Source organism: Camponotus floridanus, unplaced genomic scaffold (genome assembly GCF_003227725.1).
Source record: "Camponotus floridanus strain SB8 unplaced genomic scaffold, Cflo_v7.5 scaffold35, whole genome shotgun sequence".
Taxonomy (NCBI): domain Eukaryota; kingdom Metazoa; phylum Arthropoda; class Insecta; order Hymenoptera; family Formicidae; genus Camponotus; species Camponotus floridanus.
In genome coordinates this window covers 998,043-1,021,998 of record NW_020229492.1, presented here as the reverse complement: position 1 = coordinate 1,021,998, position 23,956 = coordinate 998,043, and the positions used below count along the sequence as shown (strand labels likewise).

Genomic DNA, 23,956 nt, shown 5'->3' with positions numbered 1-23,956 from the left:
AAACAACTATGTGTTTTCTTTACACCAATTGATTCCTCTCATTATTTTGTACATAAAAGTATTAAGATAAGATAATCGAAAAATGAATATTTTACAAGATATTTTATGGTTTATGTAAAATTAAGAAATTATTTCAAGCCTCATAACTCGAAAACTACTTGAAGGAAAAATAATTTATTATAGTGTTTTGGAAAGCTCTCGAAGTAAGCTACAAGAATATCCAATAAAAAATAGGGGGTTCCATTTAAAAAAATGCACTTCCAGTCTGAATCGCCTATTTCCGGCCGGAACCAGAAGTTGAAAATATCACCATTCGATAGAGCGCACCCGATTTATAAAGAAAATGTTTTTACTTTTTTGAAATAACCACTTCTCTAGTATTTAAATGGGTGATCTGAAACACCCTGTATACGTGTGTAAGTATTAACAAACAGCTGCCTACGCACGTCAAACTCTTCGAATTTATTCGATTAACTCTTCAACTATTTTTAATGGAATTATTTCAATCTTCTATCTCGCGTTGTTTAATACTTCTAAATAGAATTTTCCTTGTTCTATTTTTAATCCAACATCATTATAAGACAAGATAAAGATATCTTGGTGAGATAAGCAGCTCGATTAAAAATTCATTTAACAAGCGCTGTTTCGCGATATAGGAGTTACTCGAAAAATTAAACTATAATTAAAACCTCATAAAGCTAATGACTCGCGTGTTTTAATTATTGGAAGCCCGATAAATTTCGTCGTGTTGCGGCTTTAGTCATTTCATCATCGAACGCTCGGCAATTTTAAACTTTCGGTAGAGGCGGAAGAGAGAAGCGGATAGGATTCGTTTGATCGCGGTTATCAAAATTTGAACGGGACACGTGTCGTCGTCATCCGACGAACGGTTCGAATGAAAATGGGAGATGTATATTTAATGACTAGCTTTCTGGCAAACAAGTGATATGGCCCAGAGCTTCGATAGTCGTGTCATTAATGAACGATTCGTCGAGCTCGTGAAGCAAAATGAACGATTGTCGCTTTCCCCTCGTCCCTTGTACTTGGCTATCGAAACACGCGCATTATATGAGTTTTGGCAACACGACTGTTGTACCGTTTTAATCGGCCCGTTTGGAAAATCTCCATATATTGTTTGACGGCGGAATCATGACCGCTAGTGGTTGGCACGATGTAGATTAGAACACGACGTTGAAACGTTTTTCCCGGTGAAGTCCATTATCTTTCTCATAACATACGTTGACATAAGTATACAAAGGTTAAAAGCAATCCCTGCTCGAAGAGCAACTGCAAAGGAATTGATGCGATTGCGATAATATGCTAGGTAAACTCTATGTTTATATAATTATTCTATAATTATTCTATAATTTTTATCATCACTTATTTAGTAACAAAAAATTATTCAATAATTTTTATTATCACTTATTTAGTAACAAAAAATTATTCAATAATTTTTATTATCACTTATTTAGTAAGAAAAAATTATTCAAATTTACGTAATCTCTCTGTGTGATTTATAAAAAAATCGTGTATCTCTAAACATATATCGCGAAACAAAATATAAAAGTTTTGAGGAAGCATATATATGTGCCAAGATTTCTTACTTTGTGATAAATAGAGCAAATTGATGGTGATTTATTAAAATAATGTATTTTAATTTTCCTAATAACTTTAGAGAATTTCAGACATGTAGGCATGTTTATTTAGGATTAAAATAAAACATTTTCAATCTGATGTTTTTCATCAAAATAATTTTTTTCTATATCGAATATAACAATAATTAAATCGATAAAAACACATTGATTATCTTACTACAATATTTTTTAAAACTCAACATATACCTTCTTCGCAGCGGTAAATCATATGAAATACGAACATTAAACATACGTGCCTACATGTGTTGCACACAAGTGAGGAAACCGCTTTGAAAACTAAATTCAAAGAAATCGTACTGCGCAAAATAACTAAATATATTATATGTTTAAACATACATGTAAATACTTATAAATTATCTAAGATAAAAATAATGACATTTTAAACTAAAGGATTATATTTAAGTTAACATTCTTTATTTAAAAAAAAATAAAATAATATATTATAAAAAAATTTAGAAGAAATAATCTTATGTCAGAAAGAGAAAAAGAAAATTAAATAAATTATTTAGAAGAATTTCAATGTAATATTTCTATAAAAAGACAATTTGTTTAAAATATAATGTATAAAATAAATAAAATAGAGTAGAATAATCAACACTAAAATATATAGAAATGACTCTATTTATATAAATATTGGCAAAGAGCGCAGAAGTTAGAACGCAAAAATCTATATCCAATAATTTTATTATACAAATAGAATGCTTCATTTTTATCTCGAGTTATCTTCAGTAAATATAAATATGTATATGCATTAAAATTTACATAAAATTAGGACATTAATGTCAAAATGATATATTTAATTCAAATACTTTATGAAATTACGTAGAATTACGAGAATTGCATAAGTCGTTTCTTATGCATAACTTTATGAGATATTTCAGACTATATCTCATTTTAACATTAATGTCATAATTTAATGTGAATTTTGATATACATTTATTGAAGATGAAATGGGACCAAATCGTTCCATTTATATAATTAAACTATATCAAATATAGATTTTTACATCTCCCCTTTTTTATGCATTGACTCTCATTAACCCAACATGTGTTTTATAAAATAAAATAAAAAAAATATTATTTTATCTTTTTGTATAAATATATAAATAATTTTATGCAAAATATATGCAATTTTTATATAATTCACTTGAAAAAAAAAATTCATTTCAATAATAATACAGCACCAGATAATCCTGTATATAAATCAACTTTTTATATACATATAATAATTTTATACAATATGTTAGATAATTTATATTTTACTGTTTATAATTATTTTAAAATAACTTGTAATGCAATATATTATAGCAAGTCATTCTAGTTAAGATGATCTTTTGCTGCGGAGAAAAAACCGCTCGCGTGTGCGTAAAGCTTAATGGGAAAATTTAAAGAGCTGTTAAAGGAAGGAAAAATGAAAAGAGAGAAACAGTACATTTGACGTTCGGTGCAGAGACGAGAAACAGCCGAGAGCGGTAACTCGTAATACGTCCCGGCGATGCTTTTGACCGGCGCGTACACACGCATACACACGAGGTGTTATTTGCAGCCGTGTGGCACAACCATTCTGGTCCTCTCGAGTGATTGATCGTTTTCACCGTTATACATCTCTTTCCGTCTTTCATTTTCCATTTCAACGTTTCGTCCCTCCCTTCGACCCCACGTCGTAATTTCACCTCCTCGTTCGTCGGAGCTCTTACAATTATCCAATCTTGCCTCTCCTGCCACTCCTACGTACACGTTAATTAGACGACGCGATATTAATTATTTTCTATATTTTAACGCGTCAACGTGTGAACGTCAGAATTTGTACCATCGTAATTTCGTTATTAAAATGCAACAGTAGTTATAGTCTACGAAAGCAAAATTTTCACCGTTTAATTTCAACATTTCGTTAATCTCGATTTTAATTCAGCGTTAATTAAACGCGCGAGGCTGTTGGCGCGGCCAACCCTCCCCGCATAATTTTCCTCGATATTCTTCAACAGTTTCGCACACACATACATACCTGCCCGACTACTCTTATCGGACTTAAACTCGATTCCCACGCGCACGAACCGACCGCTATCTCGAACGGTTATTTCACCTTTTTTTCGCACAACTCGCAACTCGAGCAGAATATTTTCGGAAATAACACCACATTGCGACACATTGCATGTATCCAGCTGCTGCATTTTTTCTTGGCCCTAGGCACGATGGTGCGAACAAGCGACAAATGCCGAGATACACTATGGATATTCTATAGGTATTCCTGGTGCACGATCGTGACCCGACGAAAGCGTTATGCATTATGCACGAATCGCTCATAATCGACAATGTAACGAAATGATTTATAAGGTCGTTGTCTGTCGGCAACATCGCGAGCCTTTTTTCGAGAAAATACCCGAGCAAATATTATTGGCGAATATTATTTTAAGCGATTTGTTTAACGATCTTTTAACGATATGCATATTTAACACCGAATGTACGAAATTAACCGTTGTAATATATTTTATCTATATAAAGTATAAATTTCATTGTATGCGTTATATCCGCTTCGGAAAGCGGAATAAATGGATAATTCGCGATAATTTTAGTACGTTACATGACAATTTAATCATTTGTGCATCGCCGTTATACAAACAGAAAGAGCAATTTATCGCAATGATAATTCAGTCATGATTTAGCGCTCTGTACCGGAGACATATTTCAAAAAAGAACGATTATATATGTGAAAAAGATACACTGAGAAAAATCATTTGATTGTACCAACAAGACGTATATGATTGAAGGTATTTTGGTTAAATCAAACAAGAATTTCTAGTTATCATGATAAGACTCGATTTTTATAATTAGAACGTTTAATAGATTTTATTATAATGATTTGATTAGTATTTTCTGGTTGGATCTATTAAATTTCTTGTTACATTAATTTCTTCGCTTGCTTCTTAACTTAACTCGTATTCAATATTTGCCATGAAATGTATATAAAGAACTAGTATTAACATTAAATCCAAAGTATTTTTTTTTCTTACGAGCAGTAGTGCCAGAAAGAGGACGCTAGCTCTCTGATTGTGTTTGAGCTGCATCCTCTTCTTGCATCACTGTTTATCCGTTTAATTTCTAACAAACTGAACTTAAAATAATTTATTCAATAATCTGGATTGAATTTATCCAATAATCTTGTTGGAGTTCAGAATATTAAATAGACTTTTGAGATTAGATGGAAAAAATTTTAGACGACTTAGTGCTAGCCAGTTTAGTATTATTAACGAGAAAATTTGATAATGATTTAACAGGAAGAAATTAATCAGATTAATCTGGTAATTCCTACAACAATTCTGGTTCGTCCATTTTCCAACAGACATACTGGTTGAATCTACCAGAATTCTAATTAATGCAACCAGATTTTTTCTCAGGGCGCGAATTAAAAATTCAGAATTGATAAATTCAAATTTTTTAAATTTAAATTTGTTAGAAAAATAATTTATCACGATATGAAAAAAATTTTGTAAGAGACTAGCATTTAGAGATTAAAAAATAATTGCAAAATTTATGTCCTCAAAGTATTTTCATTGATAAATTTAAAGTACTCTATATTTTAAAATTAAGTATATTATTACATATACTATTAAGAATTCCTATAAATTAAATTCAATAAATTTTAAAATATTAAAGCGTGTGATAAATATTATTAAACTAATCATATATTGATTAATCATATATTAATTATTAACTAGAAAATTTAGTAAATTTAACAGGAAGAAATTAATCAGATTCACCTGATAATTCCTACAACAATTCTGGTTCGTCCATTTTCCAACAGACATACTGGTTGAATCTACCAGAATTCTAATTAATGCAACCAGATTTTTTTCTCGGTGTAGCTTTGAATAATATATATTTTGTCAAAGGTTTTTCAGAAAACGAGAGATACGTCTCGCACGCAGGACAAAAAGCAATCAGGTATTAAAGGGTTTGCATCACGTGGTAACGGTAACTTTACTGCATCGAAAAGAGAAAAAAAGAAGGGAGACAAGAGAGAAAGAGAGAGAGAGAGAGAGAGAGAGAGAGAGAGAACGCACGAGTATCCCCTGCGACTGAAAAAAAAATGTGGAGCGGAATAATTTAATTCGCCTCCATGTGATCGACCGTAAAGTCGTGCTTTAAAAATCGTCCTCCGTATTTTTATCGTTCCTCGTTTTGTAACGGCGGCCAAACATCGATCCAAAGCCAGTCTCCAAGGCTTCTTCACAGCCCCACAACAATCGCCAACACATCGTACATATCGTACACGCCATTATTTGTTAAAAATGTTATAGCATCATGCGGCTTTCGCACTTGTCGTGTGACTTTTACGTCATGCACAGCGTGCCAATGAATTAGATCAGATAAATGCAACAAACGTGCTCAGAAAATTTAATTAACATACACGTTCCAGCTATGTTGAAGGCTTAATTATACCGTAAAAAATGAATACTTTAGATTAAAAAGAACTAATGCACACGCGTGTTTCTAATAGTCTCTAATAATTGCTCAAGATCTCTCTCAATAAAATTAATTCTTTCTATCCGAGCTAACTAATTTCTAATTTCACTATTGTCTTAAAATATAATCAAATATAATAAAATAATTCATATATATATATATATATATATATATATTAAAATTATTTATATATTCATAATTTATTTAATATTTATCTCGTAATACACAAAGAAATAAAACTGCAACTCTGATTGGGCAGTGGTATATCAAATATTTGGACGCTGTTAGTTCGGAAATTAATAAATAACTAGTTAATTTAATTCAAGTGCGATGAGAGAAATGAATTAATAATACGGTATTTGCTAATCGACAAATTAAAACCGTACATTCTACCTCATTTGAAAATTTCACATATTGTTATGCGGAAACCTTTCCTCGCATGTGTTGAAAAATAAATAATATATCAATGTATCTCGCAATATCAGAAGGATACGAAACACATACGTCAAGTTCCTCTTACGAAAATATTATTTAATTGACGCCAGGAAATGTCAAATGCAATTGCGATATGAAAAAATATATTGGCATTTCGATTTTGCCCCGACATTTCTCTCATCAAGTTTGCGGCAAGCGATCACCAATTTGCAAAGCGGCAAAAAATCGAGATGATGTACTCACCTCCTCGTCAGACGGCGGCTCCTCGTAATCCGACAATGTATTTTTGAAGACGAAGATGCAGTCGGACGGATCGAGGTGACGTGCGTTACCGAATTGCGTTTGTCCATCGGCAGCCTGAGTCGGCGCGGTTGTCTCCACCATGTCGATAGATGTGTCCGTCAATGTGTCCGACACTGCTGTGCGCGTCCACTCGGTCTTGATAATCGCGTCAACACGATCGTTGACTTGTCGAGGCAACTCGGATGCACGTTTGTTACAGAAAGCTGCAAAGAGAAACGAAAAATTATTTAAAGGGAGAGTATTTCTCTCTTTTTCGAAATTTTTTTTCTCTCCATTTTCCAAATATTTTCAGTGACACTTTGTGGCTTAAGAGTGTTATTTTTTTTACTAGCAAATATTGACAAGCTGACAAGCGAGATTGTAACGACGGTAGTGTACGTTACTTCTATTAAGGATCAATACTTTTAAATAGGTAACGTTGAAGTTATTTGTAGGAAATATCCTTTATTCTTGTAAAAAATTTTGAATGAAAATCAATGTACAATTTCAATTTAAGCTTTACAAAGTCACTGAGAAAAATCGTTTGATTGTACCAACAAGACGTATATGATTGAAGGTATTTTGGTTAAATCAAAGAAATTTAAATCAAAGAATAAGATAAAAAACAAAAATTTCTAGTTATCATGATAAGACTCCATTTTTCATAACTAGAACGTTTCATAGATTTTACTATAGAGATTTGGTTAGTATTTTCTGGTTAGTATTTTCTGGTATTTTCTTGGATCTATCAAATTTCTTGTTACATTAATTTCTTTGCTTGCTTCTTAACTTAACTCGTATTCAATATTTGCCATAAAATGTATATAAAGAACTAGTATTAACATTAAATCCAAAATATATTTTTTTTCTTACGAGCAGTAGTGCCAGAAAGAGGACGCTAGCTCTCTGAGTGTGTTTGAGCTACATCCTCTTCTTGCATCACTGTTTATCAGTTTAATTTCTAACAAACTAAATTTAAAATAATTTATTCAATAATCTGGATTGAATTTATGTAATAATCGTGTTGGAATTCAGAATATTAAACAGACTTTTGAGATTAGATGGAAAAAGTTTTAAACGACTTGGTGCTGGCGAGTTTAGTATTATTAACCAGAAAATTTAGTAAATTTAACAGGAAGAAATTAATCTGATTCATCTGGTAATTCCTACAAGAATTTTGGTTCGTTCATTATCCAACAGACATACTGGTTGAATCTACCAGAATTCTAATTAATGCACAGAAAAAAAGGACATTCTTGTTTTGAAAATATTTTTAGTTTTAACATGGAAATCTTGAAATGAGATTATATTGCGTTAATTAAAGAAAAATATAATTGTTTGAATAAGTGATTACTTGAATGAAGCCATGTTATATAGTTCAATCAAGAAAAATATATTCTTATGATTTAAGACTTAATTTTCTTGAATGGAAAACAAACATTGTTGGATAGAAAATAACATTTTTAAATCACAGATTATAATTTTCTTAAAGTAGAATTAAATAATTATATATTCTTAAAGTGACAATTACAATATTAAAATAAGACTATAATATTGCTAAAATTCAAAATTATTAAATCCTAAGAAGATTATAGATTGAAAAAAACAATGTTGGAAAGAAAATAACACTTTTAAATCAAAGATTATAATTTTCTTAAAGTAGAATTAAATAATTATATACTCTTGAGGTAACAATTGCAATATTAAAATAAGACTATAATATTGTTGAAATTTAAAATTATTAAATTCTCCTAAGAAAATTACAAATTATTAGCATATATACGAAACAATAAACGCGTTAGTTTAAGTGTATAAATTTCGATTTTAATACTTTTTTTTTCTGTGTGCAACCAGATTTTTTTCCTAGTGTGAAAATTCCTACAACGCGTTAGAAACGGAAAGGGAAATGAAGAAGGACGAGTTGAGAATGGGATGGTGAAAAACGTTATCGCGATATAACAGACGCGAATGTTTTAAAACGCCGAATATACGTTGGCGTGTACAAGGTACGGGATTCGTCATCCTTGTTATACCGCCCCGGAATGCCTTTACATCATGAATATGCATCACGTCCGTGCACCACGCGATACATCACAAATATATANAAATATATTAGTTGAATCTACAGAATTCTAATTAATGCAACCAGATTTTTTTCTCAGTGTAGTATTACATTAAATCCAAAGTATACTTTTTTTCTTTTACGAACAATAGTGCCAGAAGAGATCGCTAGCTCTCTGATTGTGTGTGTTTGAGCATCCTCTTCTTGCATCACTGTTTATCAATTTAATTTCTAACAAACTGAATTAAAAATAATTTATTCAATAATTTGGATTGAAATTATCCAATAATCTTGTTGGAATTCAGAATATTAAACAGACTTTTGAGATTAGATGGAAAAAATTTTAGACGACTTGGTGCTGGCGAGTTTAGTATTATTAACGAAAATTTTGGTAAATTTAACAGGAAGAAATTAATCAGATTCATCTGGTAATTCCTACAAGAATTTTGGTTCGTCTATTTTCCAACAAATATACTAGTTGAATCTACCAGAATTCTAATTAATATAACAGACTTTTTTCTCAGTGTGTATAATCGTAATCTGCACAATAGAATACTTAAAATTTAATTAATTCGCAATTAACCGTCTGAATTAAAATCACTCAGATTGCAATAAATTTTTGTCTTCAATTTATGACGATAAAAAATGACGCGAACGTAAACAATGAAACTTTTTTAAGTCGTACGTCCTATGTAAAATTGTCAAGGGAGAAGCAGGTCACAACAAATTGCATAAGTTTGTCACAATGTTTGTGTACAAGTTATTATAACTGCAAATAAAGTGGATAATTGGAATATTCTTCTCAAACAAATATAAGAGCGGAATATACGAGCGGAAATATAACATTAGTGAAAAGCTTTGGGAAACTGCTTTTAAATGAGCAGCTGTCGTCTCGTTGGAAACTCGGAGAAAAAAAAAATACGGATTAACTCGTTGATTTTTTACAACTATCGCAGCATAACGATCTCTCTTCCTACGCCTATGCATTTTACGTAAAGCCGAGCTTTTTCACTGGAAGCCCGGTGTAGTCAAACCGGAGAAAACGCCTCGCATTTACGCTCTTTTAAGCTTTCACAGGTCCGAAAGCCAGCCGAGGGGTCAAAGAACTCTAATGCGACTCGCATTAAGCGACGTACTAAAAGACGCGTCTACCTAGCATCTTTGCAATCTTGTTAAAGTTTTCGTTGCCGCCGATGTAAATGTAACTGCAAATTATACCAAGCAAAGAGAAACAAATTGTTTAGATCAAATTAATTCTTTCAAATTAATTCTTTTCTTTTGATTTTCTTTTCTCAAATGTCAAAAGTGACAGCTGATTATATCCCTGAAAACAATGGCCGATTATTGCTCGGATGCAATACACTGGTCAACACTCAAATTTTTTCCTGACATTTAACATATATTATAGGCTATTTATTTTATTTTATTTTATTATTTATTTTATTATTTATTTTATTATTTATTTTATTATTATACCTAAGGCACTGATTACGAAAAAAAATACTAGTTCAGTTGTATCAGCTCTACTTTTTTTATTTATAAGATATTACAATTATATCGATATTTTTGAAAAGATGTATTCGCCACAAATATAACAAAAACTATCTGGATTATGTGAACAACATCTCCGAGTCGAAGACATATCGAAAGTTAAAAAAATAATAATTTTGAGTCGAGTAAAACTCAACTCAAAAAACTGCACGTGATGTCTAAAGGGGGTGGTCTAAAAATATTAAAAAACAAGAGCTGTTTAAAAAAAAAACCTGTACTCGTACTCGAAATCAGCACACTTAAATAAGCCCAAAAAATTATTTTTTTTGTTGACCAGTGATATCAACGTCGCGGAACGACAACGTTCTCTTACAAGTCCCACGATGCACCGTATGCTGCAAGAAAGAGCCGCAGTTAGGTACACGGCTGTCATCTTTTCCCCTCCCACCGAGAACCTTTAAAAGGGCAGGATCCGTTTGTGCGTGCTGACGTTTGTGGAACCGATCTGGGCAGGTCTCCGCCAGCAGGTCATCCACCGTCTGTCGCTGGAACTCCTTTGTTGTGAACGACTATGACTAGTCAAACTGGAAAAAAAGACGTTCACCGGACCCAGCAACGTTCCTCGGGCATAATAATTGCACCTTGTGCGAACAGCCGACGATGATGAATGAAAAAAGCGGAGGAAGATGAGTGGACGGCATTTAAATGCGTAGATCATTCTGCTTTCCTCGCATTCTGAATATCCCGGCCCATTATTATTATTTTACGAGCTGAAGTCGGGCTTCCGAATTCGGAAAAGGCCTGGCAATAGTTTTGGAGCAATCTGATTAGGGTCCACGCTGGAAACCTTTTTCGGAGGAAATGTCAATGGGAGGCTACTGGACTTTTCACTGACAAACGTATCTTCGCTTTCTATCGGTTCTTTGGTTAGGATAATCAGGCGTATCTCATCGGAAATTTATCCCTTTCGCGTTAACAGGTCTCTCTGCGAGTCATGGATATTATCTCTTCTATCGGCAATTTAGATACGCGAAAGAAAATTTTGCGAGTTTCGCGGCAGCAGAGATAACGATTCTTCAACACAAAGCATTAATGCTTGCGATAAAGTCGATTAGCGAAGACATTAATAAAAGCTTAACGATCCTGTTGCCTCTGGTTAAATAAATTTCAAGCGCACTTTCATGCATCGTGAACGTTATACGGTTCTTTTTCTTCTCCCTTTTTTCTTCAAGAACACTATTGACAATGAATCTTGAATAAGAGATCTTTTTTATCTTTTTACGTTAAATTTTAATATTTTTTCCATTATATATTAGTTTACATTATCCATTTATCTTGCTTCACCTTTATTTCACATAGACATCGTCAAGATAATGAAATACCGAAACATTTACAGTGCTGCCATCCAGTTATCGAATCAAAAAAAGTGAAAAAAGGTAACTTTTAATATTAAAATAATAACCAAAATAGTAATTAAATGTGATTTTTGTATAAAATTTACAGACTAATTAAAGCTATTAAACAACAACAAAAAATATAGATCTATGTTTGGACAGCCTAATATACAATAAATTATTTTCACGACAGTTTGAAAATTTATAACAGAAAAAAGGAAAAAATAGGAGTTCGAATAATAATATTTCTATATTTTATTTAATCAAATAATGCTAATTTTATTAAATATAATAAATAAAAACTGTATGACTAAGCAAAATTTAATTTAAATATTATTATCTAAATAAAACGATCTAAAATAAAAAAAAAATTTGTTTAACAATCTTTTCTTCTTTGCGTGCGCTTTTATTTCTAGCAGCATGTTAGAAGCCTAAATAAGCTCTTACGCATATTAGAGAATATTAAAAATAAATATTAAGTATTAATATTAAGAATAGAAATAATTTTAAATAATAAAATAAAAAATCTGATATAGAAATACAAATTTGGATATAAAGAGCTAGTACGAGTTCAGAGTTTTTTTCGATTTTATTATTTTAAAATAATCTCGATTTCTAATAATATTTATTTGTAACATTTTCTCTATTTAATATTTATTTCTAATATTTTTCTTTATTGTACGCAGGGCCTATCAGACCAGTAAGCAAGTAAAATTATTATAATTATTAGACAAAACAGTAAAAATGTGAAAAGAAACTTTTATGATTTACAAGTTTCATGTCAATATAACAAAAAAAAGTGATTATAGTGACCTATTTTGGATAATAGTGATTTTTTAGTGACTTTTCAAAAAAAAGTGACAAAAAGTGATTTAAGTGACAGGCTGGCAACGCTGCATTTAGTATTACTTTGAACGGCATTCTATCTCATCGATTCAGATATATGTAACACCTTTGTTATATTTTTACCACATCATCACATTTGCGTTGAAGCAAATGACCCAAAAATAGGGTCGAAACCTTCGCTATTCCTTCTTTTTATTTTTATTTTCATTTGTTTCATGCCTTTTATTGTATTTAATAAATAAATATAATATATAAATAAATAAATAATAAATATATATAATAATAAGTATATAGTATAATAGTATAATAAGTATATAATAAATATATATAATAATAAGTATATAATAATAAATAAATGTGTTATCAACATCGACGCTCGACTCGTATTGCTATTGAAACTAATTTTGTAAATTTTATATTTCGAGTCTTATACCTTTATTATATTTGAATAAGAGAGTTTCTTTTTACGAGAAGAATTTTGTCCGTGACGCATTCAACGTCGAATGCATTCTTTTTTATGACCTCATCCAATGACAGCCGGAAAGAAAGAAACGCGAGCGATTGTTTAGTCTGAAAACGGAGCATTTTGCAGCTGGTGCATTAATGATGACCTTGGCTCGCCAGCCGGCCGAAGGTGAAGAATCAACCGAATCAGCTGTCGCACCTGTCAAAATTTGTAATTTAATTTCACCGTTCCAATTCCGTCCCATTGTTTTCGCTACGACAGCAAAATACCAAGCCGCGAAAGCATACGCATCGCGTACACACGACGCCGATTTTATTTCACGTGGGACACGGGAATCAGTGTCAGGAATAGAATGAAAATTCGACAGCCGCCTTTCAAAGAGGGCAAACGTTATTGGAAAGGAGGTAGTATCGCAGTATGTAAACTCCACTTTGTTTCTAATATCTCATGAGAAAGCGCCCCTTCGATATAAATACGCAACAATGCACGTCGAATTTCCATATACGATGCGATATGTTGCTGCAAGCGCCCGAACTCGGATCGCATCGAAATTCCGAGGATGAATCCCCGCAGGAGGAGCGGGCGACGACTTTTCCGAGGGTGGATCGAGGGCAGGGGAATCGTGGGGAGCGGGAGCGGGGGGGAGGGGGCGGGAGAAACGCGAGAATTAATTTGCGGCCGGGACCGGGTACCTCGCTCGCCTAACTCTCGGCCAACTATCGCGTGTGCTCTGTACGCGCGAGGTTCAATGGTGGCACACAACTCGCAACTCCAGAGGCAGAGAGCCTACTCGTATTAACGCGCCAGGATAGAATTCGCTAACTGCGAATCGTTTCGTACATATCTCCGCGGTCCGTGGGGATCGATACGGTCGTCATGACGACAGAGGTTCCTCTCTCTCTCCCTTCTCTCTCTATCTATCTATCCATCTCTATCTTTCTGTCTCTCTCTCTCTCTCTTTCCCTCAGTAGGGATACAGATACAGGGATATCTCAATACGAATGTACACTCTCTTTCTTTCTCTCCCAACCCCTGCAATCGCCACTTTTCTACTTTGCTCCCTTTTCGCCTTGGAATCTTTATCTTCTCTTCTCGCTCTAACTTATCCAACTCAATTTGCGCAAATTTTCTGTTTTCTTTTTTTTTTTTTTTTCTCGTTGATACACTGATAAAAATTATAGTTGGAATTATCATAATTTCAACTATAATTTATAGTATCTTAAGGCGTCAAGCATATATAATAGTGCATTTTATTATAAATAAATATAGTTGATATAACATGAAAATATAGTTCGTAAAATCATAGTATCCATTTCATGTAACCATATGGTTAGGCTATACGTAGTGTTCCGAAATTCACTGTCAGTACTGAAAATCTGTAATACATGTTAAGTATATTACAGATTTTTAATATACGCAGCAGCAATCGTTTAAAAGTTTTTTTCCGTCTATAATATCAAATAATCTGTTTAATATTCTGAATTCTAAGAAGGAATCCAGATTATTAAATAAATTATTTTTAATTCAGTTTGTCTGAAATTAAACAGTGATATGTCAGAAAGAGCTCACATGCATATAATCTGAGAACCTGGCGTGTGAGTAGTATCCTCTTTCTCGCGCTACTGCTATGAGGAAAAAAATATACTTTAGATCTTATCGTGTTTAATACTAGTTCTTTTTATACATTTGTGCTAAATATTGAATACGAGAAAAGTTAAGAGTAGTGCACCGCGTAACGGCAAGCGAAGAAACATGTTCCACATACAATCATTCCAAATAATAAGTTTTATGTTGTTAAATGTGCTATTCATCAGGTTCCACGTACTATTTAGATATAGCTGTTATTATAATTTTTTCATTTATTACTACTATATTAATATCTAGAGAAAGATAATAATATAGTAATATTTACCATTATTAATATTACAATGACTATATGAATAGTATAATTATATGTATCATTCCTTTCTTTCATTTTTTACTTATATGATATTTGAAATTATTATAAATTATAGTAAAAAGTTTCATTGTTTCTCGGTGCCATGCGTATGTAGTTTATATTACCAGCATTATAGTAAAATTTACTATAAAAATAAGTATCCTATAACTATAATATTTTTATCATGCAATTATAATCAATTTTATCATCGATTTTTTTATCAGTGTAGTAATTGTTGAGATACAAGAGAGGGAGAGAGAGAGACGGAAGAAGGATACGTATGATGAGTTTTAGGAATGAAACTTGGACGAAGGAAGCTATTCATGCATCGATTTTCTTGGGCAAGCCGATGAAATCTAACGAGAATATAGTGCATCGATTTGGAATATGTAATCTAAGCATTGATGGATATACGAGGGTGTTTGTTATCTTCACAAAGCCGTTATCCAGCTTGTCACCAATGCTTGTATTGCGCGATCTTATTAAGTTCGCGAGCCATAAAACCCGCAGGCGATATGTATGCGTCGTTATACATGCGCATAATGTATTCAGATGTGAGAGGTTGCCCGCTCTCTTTCATATTGTCCCGACTTAATTAACAGTTTTCCTATTAAATTAAATTCATGGGCTGCCGAAGCACGCGCGATGCTCGATCGTTAATAAGCGTCTACCCGATGTTCCAGCTACTGTGTGCGAAATTATAGTCGAGAATTATTAATTGTATCGCGATACTTGAGAGTAATAGATGTCGATTGCATGAAGTATAATTGTTTAATATGAGGCAGAAATAAAATTCTTATTTCTCATTATGAGAGTTATTTTCTGTATTACAGTGCTGCTGTCTAATTATCGAATCAAAAAAAGTGAATTAGTGACTGCTTTGTAACAAAAAAAGTGACAAAAAGTAACTTTTTGGTATTAAAATAGTAACCAAAATAGTAACTGTGATTTTGTATAAAATTTGCAGACTAATTAAAGCTATTAAACAACAACAAAAAATATAGATCTATGTTTGGATAGTCTAATATATAACAAATTATTTTCACGACAGTTTGAAAATTTATAATAGAAAAAAGGAAAAAACAGGAGTTTGAATAATAATATTTCTATATTTTATTTAATCAAATAATGCACTTTATTAAGTATAATAAAATAAAAACTTTATGACTAAGCAAAATTTAAATTTAAATATTATTATCTAAATAAAACGATCTAAAATAAAAAATAAAAAAATTTGTTTAACAATCTTTTCCTGTTTGCGTGCGCTTTTATTTCTAGCAGCATGTTAGAAACCGCGCCAACTAACATTCGATTCGCAATGCAAAATAATCGGATACTAAATAAGCTCTTACGCACATTAAAGAATATTAAAAATAAATATTAAAAATAAATATTAAAAATAAATATTAATATTAAGAATAGAAATAATTTTAAAATAATAAAATAAAAAATCTGATATACAAATACAAATTTGGGTATAAAGAGCTAGTACGAGTTCAGAGTTTTTTCGATTTTATTATTTTAAAATAATCTCGATTTCTAATAATATTTATTTGTAACATTTTCTCTATTTAATATTTATTTCTAATATTTTCTTTATTGTACGCAGGGCCTATCAGACCAGTAAGCAAGTAAAATTATTATAATTATTAGACAAAACAGCAAAAATGTGAAAAGAAATTTTTATGATTTACAAGTTTCATGTCAATATAACAAAAAAAAAGTGATTATAGTGATCTATTTTGGATAATAACGATTTTTTAGTGACTTTTCAAAAAAAAAAGTGACAAAAAGTGATTTAAGTGACAGGATGGCAGCGCTGTGTATTATTATAAATTCGAAATCTGATCGCGTGCCAATAATCGAGGAAAGTCATCTCGGCTATTTGTACTCGAACGATCGAACGGTGATGGAAATCCAGGGGACCGGGGAACGATGAGACCAGGCATCGCTCAACGAGCTTAGCTCCAAATGAGATCCAGTTCGTTTCCTCCACCTTCCGTCAAATCTAGCCAATTTATCGCGAATTTATTCCGGCGATGATAATGAGAGTTCTCCACCAGAGTTCAGCAAGTATACGTGAATGCATTAAGGAAGATTAATAATATTAATGAGTGGTGAAGAATAAATATGCGCAATAAAATACTCTACGATATTAAAATCTAAACTAAATTTATCGCATTAAATACATAATTCAGTAAATTGAAGAAACACGTTTTGTCAATTCTGTTCAAAAAAACTTTCTCTCCCTCTTCAACTTTTATAAAAAAGCTCTTGTTTTATCCAAAACAAAAAACAGATCATTAATTAAACACATGATTAATTAAATGATTAAATTTCCCGAGCGAGTGCTTCTCTTTTCCATCAATTTCCGCGAGACTTTCTTCAGTATGCTAATTCAAATGCCAAAGAACATCTTTTTGTTCGTTAGTATAATGAGGTAAAAAAAATACGCACCGCATTCTGCATGTCGCAAACTGAAAAATGACGAGACAATGGATTCGCGTTCATAATGATCGTTGCAAGTAGTAGAACGTATTGTTCGGACACCATCGAATTTCTTTTCAGCTCGACCGAATGAGTCGTTTCCTCTCGATCTTGACGATAATTCTTGCAATTGCTAACGTTCTACGTGATTGGAATAAATAAATAAAAAAATGTAAATAAATAAATAAAAAAATATAATAATGATAAATAAAAACAACGTACGAAAATTTTAGAGAAATCGATTTATCGTGATTCTAATAAAATTTAATATTGTCACGATATACACTGATAAAAAAATCGATAATAAAATTGACTATCATTGCATGATGAAAAAATTATAGTTATGATACTCATTTTTATAGTAAATTTTACTATAATGCTGGTAATATAAACTACATACGCATGGCACCGAAAAACAATGAAACTTTTTACTATAATTTATAATAATTTCAAATATCATATAAGTAAAAAATGAAAGAAAAGAATGACACATATAATTTTACTATTCATATAGTCATTGTAACATTAATAATGGTAAATATTACTATATTATTATCTTTCGTTTAGATATTAATATAGTAGAAATAAATGAAAAAATTATAATAACAGCTATATAGCTAAATAGTACGTGAAACCTGCACTGATAAAAAAATCGATAAAATTGACTATCATTGCATGATGAAAAAATTATAGTTAAAATACTCATTTTTATAGTAAATTTTACTATAATGCTGATAATATAAACTACATACGCATGGCACCGAGAAACAATGAAACTTTTTACTATAATTTATAATAATTTCAAATATCATATAAGTAAAAAATGAAAGAAAAGAATGACACATATAATTTTACTATTCATATAGTCATTGTAACATTAATAATGGTAAATATTACTATATTATTATCTTTCGTTTAGATATTAATATAGTAGAAATAAATGAAAAAATTATAATAACAGCTATATAGCTAAATAGTACGTGAAACCTGCACTGATAAAAAAATCGATAAAATTGACTATCATTGCATGATGAAAAAATTATAGTTAACATACTCATTTTTATAGTAAATTTTACTATAATGCTGGTAATATTAACTACATACGCATGGCACCGAGAAACAATGAAACTTTTTACTATAATTTATAATAATTTCAAATATCATATAAGTAAAAAATGAAAGAAAGGAATGACACATATAATTTTACTATTCATATAGTCATTGTAACATTAATAATGGTAAATATTACTATATTATTATCTTTCGTTTAGATATTAATATAGTAGTAATAAATGAAAAAAATTAACAGCTATATCTAAATAGTACGTGAAACCTGCACTGATAAAAAAATCGATAATAAAATTGACTATAATTGCATGATGGAAAATTATAGTTAGAATACTTATTTTTATAGTAAATTTTACTATAATGCTGGTAATATAAACTATATACGCATGGCACCGAGAAACAATGAAACTTTTTACTATAATTTATAATAATTTCAAAAGTCATATAAGTAAAAAAATGAAAGAAAAGAATGACACATATAATTTACTATTCATATAGTCATTGTAACATTAATAATGGTAAATATTACTATATTATTATCTTTCGTTTAGATATTAATATAGTAGTAATAAATGAAAAAATTAACAGCTATATCTAAATAGTACGTGAAACCTGCACTGATAAAAAAATCGATAATAAAATTGACTATAATTGCATGATGGAAAAATTATAGTTAGAATACTTATTTTATAGTAAATTTTACTATAATGCTGGTAATATAAACTATATACGCATGGCACCGAGAAACAATGAAACTTTTTACTATAATTTATAATAATTTCAAATATCATATAAGTAAAAAATGAAAGAAAGGAATGATACATATAATTATACTATTCATATAGTCATTGTAATATTAATAATGGTAAATATTACTATATTATTATCTTTCTCTAGATATTAATATAGTAGTAATAATGAAAAAAATTATAATAACAGCTATATCTAAATAGTACGTGAAACCTGCACTGATAAAAAAATCGATAATAAAATTGACTATCATTGCATGATGAAAAAATTATAGTTAGGATACTCATATAGTAAATTTTACTATAATGCTGGTAATATAAACTACATACGCATGGCACCGAGAAACAATGAACTTTTTACTATAATTTATAATAATTTCAAATATCATATAAGTAAAAAATAAAAGAAAAGAATGACACATATAATTTTACTATTCATATAGTCATTGTAGCATTAATAATGGTAAATATTACTATATTATTATTTATATATATGCTTGGCAATCTTAAGATACTATAAATTATAGTGAAATTAATGATAATTTCAGCTATAATTTTTTATCAGTGTACAAACTTGAAGTTAAAAATTTCATATCTTTTTATGAAACATTCTATGCATAAATTTTGCTCTTAATTTTGAGAAAGAAAAATCGCGAGTTAATTTATTTAGATGCAAATAAACTCGGCAGAGTCGGTTAAAGTTTCATAACTCGAGAAAGTTATGACATTATTTATAGTAACGTCTTCATATTAGATGTATATCGTGACATTATGTATATCATATTACGTAGACGACTTTTGCTACGTTGCTTTCGACAGAAAATGTGACGTATAATACGACCCAAGGGCGCAAACGACGGAAGTAAAAATGTAAATTTCCCCACGTGTACACCGGAAAGATTTAAGAAAACTGTTCCCGCTTTTGCGGTATAACCCGAGCAAGGCATCGCCATAATAGTACGATTCCTTGTTGTCCCTGCGACCATAACGTTTTCTCTAATAAATTTATCTCGCCGTCATAGCCCACATGCTCGCCGTCCTTTTATTAAGCCGTAAATTAATTCTTTCAAATTCAACTCTCCCATCGCAGTCTTTACGTCGCAACCAGGCCCGACTAGGATCATAAAATTTAAATGCAGCGAGTAGGAAGTTGAGGCGCAGCTGCTCGAAAATGTAGGAGGCAATGACTCACGAGAAATCCGAATCGGGGGAGGGAAACATTCGTAAATTAAAGACTCGTCTCTTAAAAGAGCAACAGCGGGTGTCGAGTGAAATAATAAGTTAAAACGTCCTAATATCAAATGGTCCTAATATATAAATTATACAATAGGAAAAGTGTATTTTACTGACACACACCATTTCACGATAATCTGTCACGTTGACATTTGGAAAATTAAAATTCAAATTTATGCAATTTACGGGTTTTCGCGTGCTCTCATCAATTTGTTTTACTTATACACTGATAAAAAAATCGATGATAAAATTGACTATAATTGCATGGTAAAAAATTATATTAGGATACTCGTTTTTATAGTGAATTTTACTATAATACTGGTAATATAAACTATACAGTGTCCCATTTTAATGTTCCACCTCAATATAATTTTCTTATTTTTAATTTTAGAAAAAGATGTTTCGGACAAAAGTTGTATGGTTTCTAGGAAGACATAAGATGGTGCCATTAGTTTGACCTTGAAGAGTCACATGAAGGTTACGTGAAGGTCATTTTGAATTTCTTAAATGGAACACCCTATATATTTTTGTACATTCTTGTAGCTTATCTCGAGAGCTTTCCAAAACACTATAAATAAACATTTTTTCATCAAGTACTTTTCGAGTTATGAGGCTTGAAATCATTTCCTAATTTTACATAAACCATAAAATATTTTGTAAAATATTCATTTTTCGATTATCTTACCTTGATACTTTTATGTACAAAATAATGAGAGGAATCAATTGGTGTAAAAAAAACATACAGTTGTTTTAAGAAAAAACATGAAATTGTTAATTGCAAATTACATATTTTTTTCTTAAAAACAATTGTATGTTTTCTTTAGACCAATTGATTTCTTCATTATTTTGTACATAAAAGTATTAAGGTAAGATAATCGAAAAATGAATATTTTACACGATATTTTATGATTTATGTAAAATTAAGAAAATGACTTCAAGCCTCATAACTCGAAAAGTACTTGATGAAAAAATGTTTATTTATAGTGTTTTGGAAAGCTCTCGAGATAAGCTACAAGAATATGCAAAAATATATATGGTGTTCCATTTAAGAAATTCAAAATGATCTTCATGTAACCTTCATGTGATTCTTCAAAGTCAAACTAATGGCACCATCTTATGTCCCTCTAGAAACCATACAACTTTTGTTTGAAACATCTTTTTCTAAAATTAAAAATAAGAAAGTTATTTGGGGTGGGATACCCTGTATATGCTTGGCGCCTGAAGATATTATAAATTATAATTGAAATTATGATAATTTCAACTATAATTTTTTTTTAGTGTAATTACGCGCCGCTTTTAATCGCCTTCAGTTATCTCTATTATGTAGCGAATCGTATGTGACCAATGCTGACAGCGAGAATACACTGATCCGAATACACTGCGTGACTCATGCGTAAGAGGATTACACGAAGCACTTTTTTAGGAACACACGGTGATTCAGAAAATTCCTTGGAATTCTATTCCATCCTCGGCGAAGAATTACTTATGAATCAACGTAGTTGCAGCTCGTACAAATGGAAATTCCGAGCGTCATAGTTTCAGTTATAACGGCCCGACTTCGTTCAGTTACCATAGTAGATGTACCCTCGGTCAAAGTAGTTAATTTACAAGAGAAGAAAAAGGAAGCGTGTGTGTACGAATGCATTATATTACGTCGTGAATCTTTTTTTCCCGTAATAACTCATGTTTTCTAAAAGTGAATCAGTGAAAATATCACTAATTTAAACAGTAAAATAAGAGTATTTCACTGAGAATCAAGATATTTTACTGATCTTCAGTGGAAACGCTTATTTTTTGTTATTTTATCTTATATCTCACTGATTATGGTCAGTTAAAATAAAATTCACTGTAAAATCAGTAAATTTTACTGTAAAACCAGTAATCGCTAGTTCATTTACAATCGCTATCTCTCTCGTATTTAATTTTAGTTATAAGAATTATATAAAGTTTGCAAAGAGCGACATTTAAATTAGAAGTATTACTTCGATTTAATTTCTGATACAAGCTCAATAGAAAAGCTTCAGATATTAAATCGATCTTTATAAGTCGCACAAATAAATGTCTGGCGACTTAATAAAATTATTCGTTCGTTATCTATTTAAAATAACAAGTTCAATATGCATGTAGTATAAATAAAATAAAATTTTTAATATAATAAATGTAGTAAATATAAATAAAATTTTTAATTTTACATGAAATAGATAGAGAGATGAATAATAGTTAAATATTACTGACAATAACGAAAGAAATATTACTGATATTGAGAAATATTACTGATTGAAACAATCAAAATTATTAACTGATTCTTTCAATAAAATATCATTGATTTACAGTGCTGTACTTATAACTGCTGTAATCAGTGACTATTTACTGTTTTTCTGAATCAGTGATAATACACTGATTCACTTTTAGAGAGTGAAATATGCATTGGACAAAAAGAAAATAGAATATTTTAGAATGTGCATTCTATGTATGCGCGAAGAAAAGGAAATAGAATATTTGGAATAATCGAATTTTTCGTATTTTCCCTTTATACAGTTTCTGCGACAAAATATCGACATGTTTTTTTTATGAATCGAATAATAAAATAAAATGCCAATAAAATAATACGACACGCACAGGCTTTGCATCACGTGCGCGGTTTTTCGAAAAAAATATCCAAGTGTCAAGACTATTCTCGTCTCTCAACCAAACTTACGACATCCCACCAGCCTGTGTCAATACCAATTTTCTTGTTGCAACGTTCGCACAATCCTATATCCACATCATCTAGCAACATCGTGAAAAATATACCTCGATCGACCCGCATGTTCGCGCCAGGCACGCTTTTTCTTTTCCCCGTCGAACCTATTATATTTATTCGTTCGCTGTACAAAATACAAAAGGCGCGACACGATTCCTGTCAAATATAAAATATTCAGAAATTGGAAATTCCTTGGGAAAAGCTCGCAGAGCTCTATATCAAAAAATGACGCAGGTATCAATTTTATAGGTGTGGATATAAATATTCATATAATATAAAATACAGCAGCAACTTTTGTTCACGGTCAGATGTTATTGCGACATAATTATATATTATGTTATAAAGAAAAATGAGAGATTGATTTCCAATTGATCTAACTGTTTATCGAGCATGTCTCACAATATCGAAAGACGTTGCGATTTTCATGAAAACTAAAGCCGAGTAAATTATAGAGATTAATGATAGATCGCCAAAGATGATCGATTATTTTAAAAATAGAACTCTCTAAAAAAGCTTACAAAGGTAAAAAATACGCCAAATACTAAAAAAAATATTCCACCTTGTATGCAACAAAATGTTTAGTAAAAAAAGGTCCTTAAAAATAATTTACGGTAATTTTCCCTCACACATCATTTTTCTAAAA

At 30.7% G+C, this 23,956-nt stretch overlaps 1 protein-coding gene across 1 annotated transcript in view; it reads right to left on the bottom strand.

Moving 5' to 3' along the window:
- The window catches only part of LOC105258729, a 35,865-nt gene extending 12,486 nt beyond the window's left edge, over positions 1–23,379 (bottom strand). The window contains exons 1-2 of the mRNA XM_025410797.1: positions 23,295–23,379; positions 6,797–7,059 (exon numbers count right to left, since the gene is read on the bottom strand). Of these exons, the coding sequence (XP_025266582.1) occupies positions 6,797–7,059; positions 23,295–23,379 (348 nt within the window). The remainder of the gene's footprint in view (positions 1–6,796; positions 7,060–23,294) is intronic.
- Positions 23,380–23,956: the final 577 nt, after the last annotated feature.